At 37.5% G+C, this 10,594-nt stretch overlaps 2 protein-coding genes across 3 annotated transcripts; both read left to right on the forward strand.

Annotated features, from left to right (window-relative positions):
* The first annotated feature begins 368 nt into the window (after window positions 1-368).
* On the forward strand, window positions 369-6,492 carry LOC113291552 (hippocampus abundant transcript-like protein 1). Of its 2 annotated transcripts, none has more exons than XM_026541076.1 (14): window positions 369-907; window positions 2,480-2,591; window positions 3,205-3,317; window positions 3,800-3,922; window positions 4,019-4,230; window positions 4,356-4,431; window positions 4,558-4,644; window positions 4,795-4,875; window positions 4,993-5,025; window positions 5,194-5,247; window positions 5,344-5,385; window positions 5,490-5,568; window positions 5,681-5,751; window positions 5,904-6,492. In XM_026541076.1, the coding sequence occupies exons 1-14, from the start codon at window positions 731-733 to the stop codon at window positions 5,991-5,993; spliced, it is 1,350 nt and encodes a 449-aa protein (XP_026396861.1). In that variant the 5' UTR covers window positions 369-730; the 3' UTR covers window positions 5,994-6,492. The 2 variants fall into 2 exon arrangements, with proteins under 2 accessions (XP_026396861.1, XP_026396866.1); XM_026541081.1 differs by lacking the exon at window positions 369-907 and adding an exon at window positions 1,984-2,002.
* Window positions 6,493-7,079: 587 nt separating this feature from the next.
* LOC113340876 (2S albumin-like) lies at window positions 7,080-7,517 on the forward strand. Its single transcript, XM_026585950.1, has one exon. It carries the CDS (start codon window positions 7,080-7,082, stop codon window positions 7,515-7,517), a length of 438 nt encoding a protein of 145 aa, XP_026441735.1.
* The last annotated feature ends 3,077 nt before the right edge of the window (window positions 7,518-10,594 follow it).

Consider the following 10,594-nt stretch of genomic DNA (forward strand, 5'->3'; position numbering starts at 1 on the left):
CTTTGCGAGGGCTCGAACTTTCGTAACAACAGCTACTATTATTGCTAGTATCTTGCAAGTAGAGTATGATGTAATAATACATTAAAAACAAGTGCACTGCACCTTTGGGTCAACTCGGATCGAGTCATACAAGTAAAACTGGTTATGAGTCAACTCATTCGGACCGAGGGAAATGTAGTGTTCAGTTACTATGTTTATGGGCTACAAAACTCAAATACATAAATGATTCTTATAAAGAAGCCGAAAGAGGATGAAATAGTGAAATTGATTGGATTTGTTTCATGTCCTTCGAAGCCACGCATTCCCCACTAGTATCTCTATTATATAGGTTCTTGCTTTTAGTTTTGGTATTAGTCTTCCCCATCATCTCCAAAATATATCATCACAAACATGTACAGACCTTAAACCCGTTTAATGGAATCTTAATTAGCAACAATCTTTTTCTATCAGCAAACATAAAGACACGTTGAGACTGAAAGCAAAAGCAACGTGACCCATATATAAAGAGTGTACCCAAAAACAACTCCTCCTCCCTCTTCTTAAATATATTCCTTTGTGTGTTACACAAATTAACAAGTGTACATTCATTTCTTAAGAATCAGTTTTTAGTTTCTCAGTAGAATCCAGTGTTCATGAATTAGCAGTATTCTCCTTCTTCTTTTTCATCATTCTCACTTTCCTTTATCATATAATTTAAAAGGTTCTATACATTTGGTGATTGAACACAGAAATGACAGAGTCAAAAATGGAGTATGAAAGGTTAAGACACATATTTGTGACAGTTTTTCTATATAACTTTGCTGTTTTCATGGTGATTCCAGCCATTACCGATGTTACAATGTTAGCTCTATGTCCTGGTCAAGACGAATGCTCGCTCGCCATTTACCTCAGCGGTTTCCAACAAGCGGTATGTATTCCGATTCTTCTTCTTCTGTATAAACATGCATGCAGGATCAGATGATGATCCTGTTGCACTTGCAATTTTTTAGAAAATTAGTTGCCCTTGATTTATTAATTACTCACTCAACTTAGTTTAATTAGGATAATTAATCTTGTAATTAAGAGAAAATATTCATATCTGAGTGGAGATTGACAGATTGTACATGCAAACTAAGGCATAAATTGGAGTTACAGTGGCCAACAATGATAGTGGTGGTGGTACAAAGTACAAACTGGCAAACTGCACCACCATCAAAGTGGGATTTTAACTTTGAAATAGTGGGGGTGGAGGAAAAAAACGGCAGGCTTTGATCCGCCATTCACTGAATCAGTTATAACGTACCTGTTTTTGGTCCTACCAATTTTGTATAAGATTGAGATAATAAAAGCTTAAAATCCAACGGTTAATAAAACTGATCCGTACCTACGTCATCTGTCATTCTAGTTTGTCGTCTTTATCTTCTTACCAGTCAGTCAGTGAAGAAGTTAAGCATAAAATGCACAGTATGGATGATGATGATGATGATCCAAGTAAATTTTGTTTGTAAAGTTAGGTTTAAGAAAAAGTTCAGTTAATTTTGTCTAATCTACTACGTATTTGTATTTTGGAATAATCCAACTTCGAAAGCTTAACTTGTCACTCATGTGTCACGAGAGAGTTAGATAAAAAAGTATAGTTTTTTGTATTCATGCCGAGGATGTATAAGTTCCAACATTCTTACTTGTAGTTCGAGGCAAATCAATATCTGCATAAATTTTACAGGGGACAACTCCAAACTCTTGACAAAGAAACAATGAATGGCACCTATGAAATTTGTGGTCCATGGAAAGTTTTATTGGATTTCCACATAAAAATAGATGTGGGTTTTTCATTTCTTACTCTGCATAATTCCACAAGATTTATTGAAAAAGAGCAAGAAATAACTTGATTTAGCCGGCACCTAGGGGCGCTAGCTCCACCTCTCGTACTCATATAGGAGTTTTCAATTTCCACAGGGATTTCCATTATAAGTAAAAGACTAATTACTTGTGCATCTTACAGTAGTTGAGATATCGTCACGAGGTCACAACTAGCCTCATTTTTAACTCCAAATATTAAGGAAATAACTTGTGTACTGCAAATGTTTGATATATTTAGACTTATTTCAATTCTTTTGGTCTAGTTTTTTATTTGGTGCATTACTTACTATGCAACTTTACAGCCCTTTCTTAAGCAATTTTCTTTGGTAAGGGTTATAGGTTTTTTAAGTTAATTAGGACGGTTATGTCATGTGTGCCGACCCAGCTAATTAGGACGGTTTTGGGAGTCAAAATTGAAACTTGAAAAGATTTTCTTTCATTATTTTGTGGATTTTTTCATAAAGCCTGGCTGTTCTTTATTCTTTTCATTGATGCAATAACCTTTTGCGTCTTATTAAATGAATTGTATCCTAACAACAAAAAAGGTTCACTAATGTGTTTTGCGTGCTTGGTTAAGATATTTAATATGTTGCGAGCCTTGTGACCGATTGTGCTGGTGTGTTTACGTTATTGTTTGCAGGTAACAGGGTTGGGCAGTCTAATGGTGATGCCAGTGGTTGGCAATCTCTCTGATTCATACGGACGAAAAGCTCTTCTAACACTTCCTATGATTCTCACCATTTTGCCCTTAGGTACTTCATATTTTTCCACACTAGTAGCAGGACTGGTAGTTGCAATTGCACCAGAATAAGTATATTTAGCATTGGTTAATGACCGACAATTTTTACTTATTGCTTCTTTATTATCATACTATGGGTTTGCCAAATAACCTTAAAGCTAAAGATAAGAAAAGAGTAGTAGTGTTCTTTAATATTGTAAATATTCTTGTCGTTCAAAACACTTTTACTTCCTTTGTGTTGAGTTCATTGTCTAGTAATGCTATTCTTTTTTGCTTTTGCTCTGGTTGTCCAAAAAGCTATTCATTTTCAAGAGTGTCCTATTTGTCGAAACTTATAATTACCAAGGACCAATTATTCTTACACTTAACATGCAAGCAAGACTCACCAAAGACATGCCTCAGCTGAATAAAGTTTTTCCTTTTTTTTTTTTTTCCTCTCTCTCTCTCTCTCTCTCTCTCTCTCTTTAACTTTAAACTTTCCAACAAAAGTGAGTTCGTGGGGTAGTTCAGACGTGCGCCTTTGTCCCATGTATGTCCTAGTTATGGAACTCCTCCGTGGGTGGTTTCGTATGTTGTAGTGCACTTAGTTCAATTTTCTAACTATGCAATCAAACGATTCATGACAGCAATATTAGCATGTGGAAGGACCAAGTACTTCTTCTATGGTTATTATGCTCTCAAGACTCTCACTGCAATGTTTTGTGAAGGCAGTGTTCTTTCACTTTCTCTAGCTTATGTGGTAAGTAATTTTCCATTTTCTTCTAATTGCTGGATTTGTTTTGTGTTTTATTTTTCAATAGTAATCTGGACTCGAGTTTGAATAAAAGTTAAGGTGAGGTAGGTTTGGTCTTCGATTAGCATATAGAGCTTTGGTAGTAGTTCGACACAAGGAGGTCTCTCCTATTTCACTACTATGCCCCAAGTGACAAGTAGGTGTTTGTGCAACAATGTCTTAGTTGCACTTGCTTAGCTCCCAACAAGGAGGTCTCTCCTATTTCACTGCTAAACCCCAAGTGACAATTGGGTGTTTGTGCAACAGTGTCTCAGTTGCACTTGCTTAACTTTCAGCAGTCATATTTAACTTGGCTTTAGATGAGGCAATAGCTAGTTTCTCTGTTATGTCTACTAAGAGTATTCATTAAAAATCTTTGAACTTCTAAAAAGCTGTAATCTTAGTTAACTGCTTATTATCCTTCATTTTCATTGTTTCCGGGTATATAGGCAGATAACATTTCAGAAAGCCGAAGATCATCAGCATTTGGAATTTTATCTGGCATTGGGTCTTCTGCGTTCCTATGTGGTACCTTAACCTCTCGTTTCATTTCCACGGAGTCTACTTTCAAGGTTTCTTCTAAACCATTTGTCTCTTTACATATATTTATATTTATATTAACTGATTTCCAACAAGCAGCAATGTAAATTCTGGACGACCCATGGCAGGTTTCTGCATTTGTCGCTATATTGGCAACGTTGTACATGAGATTTTTCTTGCCAGACTCTAGTTGTAATATTGATTCCACCTCTTGTTCAAAATTGATATTGAATAAGACTAAGAGAATTGGCAACAACGTTGTTGATGATCCGTGTCCGAAGATACAAATTGGTAAAAGGATTCCGTCAATAGATGATATGATCCATTTGCTGAAGACTAGGTAATTAGTTCAAGTTATGTGCTGTTGCTGAGTATTAATCCTTGTGTCAGTTTATACGGGTAATGAGTTATTGTCAGCACACTACTACGCTTTTTCTAAATATTTTGCTGTAATTGATCATGCAGTTTAATATTTAGACAAGCGGCAATTGTTGCATTTTTCACCAATCTTGCAGAAGGTGGTCTCCGTGAGGCATTGCTGGTGATAAATCTCTCCATAAATCCTGAGATGAACTACTTTAGAACATGTTCACTTTTGTGGTCTCAGGCCTTGAGATTTTTTTTTTGGTGATATTAAGCCCTGCACTCCCATTATTATGTGGTGCAGTACTTCTTGAAGGCGCGTTTTCACTTTAACAAGGACCAATTCGCTGACTTAATGTTGATAGTTGGGGTTTCAGGAGTGATATCACAGGTTTCTTTTACCAAATTTAACAATTAGAATTATGCTTACAATTCTTACGTCTATTTCGATTATCACTTCTTCCATATCCTCTGATTTTTGTTTCCAAAGTTTTAATAATCGACTTTTTATAAGCTGCTAAATCTTGAATTCATCTTGCAGCTGGTTCTCATGCCCATACTAGTCCCTGGTTTAGGAGAAGAAAAACTGCTTAGGATTGGGCTACTTGCAAGCTGTGTACATGTGAGGACCTTTTTTTCGTCAGTGTACTTTTCCTTTTCATGTTTGTGTGATTTTCAGATTTGTGTTTTTCATGTTAAGTTTCTCGACTTACTCATATACAAACCTGGAATGATGCAGATGATTACGTACAGTATATCATGGGCGCCTTGGGTACACTTCTCCTCTGACAACAAAATCTATAATCTTCTTACTTTTCAATAGTTCTAAACAACTTTCCATTTCGTCCAGATGTACTTCATACTCCTATCTGCATTCTTTATTGGTTGTTCGTCATTTAATACTTGTGTTGTCACATGTACTACCGGTACACTTATGCAGGTTCCCTATGTCGGTACTGCAATTGTTGTTCTTGCTGTTTTCTCATCCCCATGTGTGAGTTCTTTATTTAGCATCAGAATTCAAAGCTAAACTTTGGTTGTCTCAGAAATACATCTTTGAACTGAACTTTTAAGGTTCAAATTGGTACAGCTAAGGAGCATAGCATCTAAACAAGTCGGACCAGAAGAGCAGGTAATGTCTTTATCCAGTAACTCAAGTATCATAAGTTACCAAGTGCCCGCATTTATCCAGTGGAATAAAAAATTTGTTCTAATTCCATTAAAATTACATCTCAGGGGAAAGCTCAAGGGTGCATTTCTGGGATAGGTTCCTTCGCCAACATAATATCTCCCTTAGTTTTTACTCCTCTGACAGGTAATGATCACCTAAGTGTAGCAACAGCTTAAATGCGTGCTTTGTCACGGTTCGCAAAATTGACGACCAGATGTTATGGCAATTTCCTTTATTTTTTTTCTTTTTCTCCCAGCTATTTTCCTGTCAGATAGAGCACCATTCCATTTCCCGGGTTTCAGTATCATGTGCACAGGATTTGCAATGGTAAGCACCTCTCAAGTTTATTTCTTGCCGCCCTACAATGTCTTTTTGTAGGTAGTATTTAGAATCAAACTTCCTGTGGGTTTGCTGGTTTTTTACATCACACAACTGCACGTCTGACACTGTGATCGTTGGACCTGATATTGTATATGCAGATGATAGCCTTCCTACAGAGTCTTATGATAAGGCGTGTTCCTACTATTTCAAATAACAAAAGCAACAGTAATGCCTACAACGAGGCCTAACATTTACCTATGCTCCTCTGTGGCGTGTAACTAGTCGAAATATCACTATTGCGTGAGCAAGAATATGACTGTTGTTTCTGCATTTGCTGATAGCTAATACTCCAACAATGCAACAAAATAAGTTTGCCTGAACGCACGCGCACTCTAGTGCAGTGGTCGACGACGGGAAACAGCATTCATCCTCTTCCTTCTAAAGATAATTTTCCTAAACTAGAGGGGCATAACGGTTCCACCAAGCTGGGGATGAAATTGAGCTTACTGATAATGTATCGGATTTTGACTCGTTTGCTGCACTAGTGGGTTAACAACTCAACACGTGCATTGTTTATATGTGATATGTGCTTGTATATATTCATAGGAATTGCATAATTTTAGATATATAGAGGTAAAATTTCAATTTGTAAGATATTTATGATGCACCTCATGTAATTTGGTGAAGTACTGGGAACTTTATCCGAAGAGCTTAATACTAAAATGAAGATGCTTTTTTTTTGTCTCCTTTGGAAAACAAGTTGTGAAATTGAAGACTAGAGAATTGTCAGTTCAGTATGCTGACGCACTAAACAGCGGTCCGTCGGAATGGTTCACTGCGCAGTCAGAATTTAGTACCTAACTAGACACATGTAGCACATAAATTTGTGATGGGGTTAAATGTTGTAATCCGCGAGATGGAAATACAGTAAAACACTCAGGTTGGTACTGCAATTGCCATTTGTCCCTCGTGATTTGCCATTTGCCATCCATGAGATGAAACTCAGGTTGGTGCTGCATCTGCCATTTGCTTTGCCATCCGTGAGATAAAACATGCATTGAATACCATTTAACATATAGAAACAAAATCAGTTTGGGTTGGTACTGCATTTGTGATTTGCATTACAAACGCGTGTAATGAAAGATTCCTGATCACCTAATAAAACTGACTGACCATGGCAATGTGCCATGTTAGTCACCCCACGTACTTTCCATGCAAACCAGGAATTTTACTATAAATACTCCTTCACCCGGGACTGATAATCCGCACTTCATCAAATAATCCCACAAGAGCTAGTTTCATTCTCAATTTCCACAGGGTTCAAACAAAAAACAATGGCCACTACTTCCATTGCGGTTCTTTTCATTGCAATATTTGCTGTAGCTGCTGTAGAGGCATCAATTTACAGGACTATTGTTACCACCACTGAGATCGAAGACTCCGCTGAAAATCAACAATCACAGAGGTGTCAGAGGCAAATGCGCGGGATGCGCATGAATATGTGCCAACAATATTTACGACAATCATCACAAAGAGGTGATGATATCATGATGGAGGAGAGCAACCCAACAGGGCAAGGACTACAGGACTGTTGTAGAGAGTTGAGGGGTGTGAGCGAGGAGTGCAGATGTGAAGCTATTAGACAAATGGCGCAACAAATGCAAGGACAGGCTTACCAGGGACAGATGATGCAAAAGGCTAGACAACTTCCTTCTATGTGCGGAATGAGGCCTCAGTATTGCGATATCCGCGGACGATATGTCGAGTACTAGGCTGGTATCGCGACATGCATGCATGGAGCTATCTACAATAAAAGTAGTTTGTCTTTGTTGTTTAGTTAGGAATGCACATCATCGTGTGTGTTTACTTAGTGTTTTTTAGCTTCTCCTGTAAAAGGCTCAATCACTTTAAATAATACTCAGGTGAATGCTAATCTTCTAGCTTTAATTTCAAATTGTCCACTCACTAATTCTAGACAAGTATATATTATTAACTAGACTACGATCACTGGAAATGCATTGCAGCAGGCAACAAGGCATCACTGATCAGGATAACAAACAGTAAGCAACAATAATTCACAATCTGGCCTAGCTCTTCCATATCATATGAGTAAAGAGGAAAGTCCGGGAGAAATACAGTAACTGCATACATACATTTTATATCAAAACGAAAACAAAAGACTCCTTAATTAGGTGTTAATGATCACCTAGCTAATATCTCAAGTTCGAACCAAATCTTAAGTAAAGCTTTTGCATCATTAGAGACTTTATCAGTCTCTTTGGCTATTTTTGGCTATGGGTGGTTCAGAAAGCTGAACTGGGTATATTATTTATATGTCCCTACTTTTGACAACCAATAAATATATCCTCAGGTGATCCAAATATTTTTGACAACCAATAAATATATCCTCAGGTGATCCAAATATATATATACAACAATAAATATGTCCATACTTTTTAATAACCTTATCCATTTAAAATTAGATTACCTTAATATCCTCACCCACATAATATTTTTCTTTATTTCAAAATGGAACAAATTTCTTCCTCTACCACTTCACCACCACCACTAGCACCACCAACACCAACATTCAACTGCCATTCCACCACCACCGTTCAACAACCACCACCTATCAACCGCCAGTACCACTAATATTCCACCACCACTCCTTCACCACCACCATTACACCACCAACAGTCCTCCACCACTACTAGTCCGCCGCCGCCACCACCACTGGTTCAGATATTTTTGTATCAACAACAGTAATTGATCCAAATAAAAATAGATCCAACAGTAGAAGTTGATCCAATTTAGGGGATCAACAACGGTAGTTGATCCAAAAAAAAAAAATCAACAGTAGAAGTTGATCCAATTTAGGGGATCAAGAATGGTAGTTGATCCAATAAATTGGATCAACAATGAAAGTTGATCCATGTAAATGGAGTGAACTTGGCGTGAGTCGAACACGCATCATTTGACATGGAGTCAGTCATGCCACCATTGCACCACAAGTTCAACATTGGAAGAAAATTACATGATTTAAACTACAAGATGATTTAAATTACAAGCATGATTATACTTATCCAAAGAAAATATTGTCAACAATAGGAGTTGAGAGGATCAACAACAATAGTTGATCCCATAAAAAATTGGGTCAACAACAAGAGTTGATCCAATAAATGGGATCAACAACAGTAGTTGATCCCATAAAAAATTGGGTCAACAACAAGAGTTGATCCCATAAATGGATCAACAACCGTAGTTGATCCCATAAAAATTGGGTCAACAACAACAATTGATCCCATAAAAACATATAAACAACAACACAGAAAAAATACGTCTCTAGTCGATCTATTCAATCATATAAACTACAACGTTGCTATCACCACCACCACCATCCTTACTACTACAACAAATCCATCATTGTCACCTCCATTACAACAAAATTTACACCCACCACCAAAACAACATTTTAGTTTATTCGGCAGTACCGAAATCCTTGCTCACTATACCTAGCTTGTGATCAACTGAAAAACTATATAATCACTTATATAGTTTGTCATACCCAAAACATGAAATTGCAAATTCATAGTTCAAACCCACATATATAAATTGGATAGCAAAAATAATAAAACTACCTACTCATTCAAACCCACATATACAAAATACATACCTCCTCATTCACAGACGTCCCCACCGCTACCACCATCTAATTGATTGAATTCAAATTTAAGATCGACCACCAATTGATTGAAGAGATCTGTTTTCTTCTTCAAATTGAATATCTACTTAATTTAACTCGAACAAGACAACAACTCTATTAAAGGAGTTCTGAAACTCTATCTTCAATTCATCGTCATCATCTTCACCATCGAATTTCTGAGTAGATCTACAAATCATAGAGTAAAATCCTTGAAGGAGATTGTGATGGTTCAATACAAGAAGTTGAGGTGGTGGTGGTGGTGGTGGTGAGTTTGGAGGAAGGTCTGAATAGATCGTTGTTGACGGTGGCGATGTCGATGGAGACAACGGTGGTCATGGCTATAGTCACCAGAGGAGGAGAGGGAGAAATTTTAGATCCAGAAAAACAACAACAAAGGAAACATATTGGTTTAATCAACGATAATGAGAGGGTAAATAAGACATTAAATAATTACAGGATATTCGGTTTAGAAGGCAGGGATATAAATATTTTTGGTAAGGATGGTTGCGAAGATCCATGGATAGTAGGGACAATAATTCAATTTCCACCTACTGTAACACCCCGTGTTTTTTTAGCATGGCGCATGCTGAAAGATACGCCATGTCATGAGATGAAGCTTCATCTCAAGTTCAGTTGCGTAGTAAAAGGAACATTGGCCTCGGCCAATACGGTGCCAAAATGGCGCATTATGTTAGCATATTGGTCAAGGCCAATGTGGCACCAAGAGGGTGTAAGCTGTAAGCTATATTGGCCAAAGGCAAATCTCGCGTCAAAGGATGCATTAGGCCAGTTGGTTAGATGGCCTCGAGCAAAGTTAGTGCTAACATGGCACATTACCATATCATTGGTTTAAGGCCAATATAGCATTAGTGTGTTGCAATAGGCTAGAGCAGGCTGGCCTTGACAATTAATGTACAACCATCATGGCTGGACAGTAGCATTGACTTATGGGCCGGAATTGAATGTACAGCCATCATGGCCGGTTATTCAGAAAAGCATGGCAATGGCCATGAATAGTGAAGCTAGCACCTCAAAAGTGGACTTGGTGAAGTAATTTTCCTCCCTTAATTTAAGTTGTAAAAATGTATTTAAAACATATATAGGGAGGGGTAGTTGGTTGAAGGTGCATATGCGGACTATGCACCA

The sequence above is a fragment of the Papaver somniferum genome, chromosome 1 (assembly GCF_003573695.1).
Source record: "Papaver somniferum cultivar HN1 chromosome 1, ASM357369v1, whole genome shotgun sequence".
NCBI classification, from domain to species: Eukaryota; Viridiplantae; Streptophyta; class Magnoliopsida; order Ranunculales; family Papaveraceae; genus Papaver; species Papaver somniferum.

Coding starts and splice junctions, on each gene's coding strand:
- LOC113291552 (XM_026541076.1), top strand. CDS start 731: ATGACAGAGTCAAAAATGGAGTATGAAAGGTTAAGACACATATTTGTG. Junction 4,876..4,992: donor TACTTGCAAGCTGTGTACAT/GTGAGGACCTTT, acceptor GGAATGATGCAG/ATGATTACGTACAGTATATC. Junction 5,752..5,903: donor TGTGCACAGGATTTGCAATG/GTAAGCACCTCT, acceptor TTGTATATGCAG/ATGATAGCCTTCCTACAGAG.
- LOC113340876 (XM_026585950.1), top strand. CDS start 7,080: ATGGCCACTACTTCCATTGCGGTTCTTTTCATTGCAATATTTGCTGTA.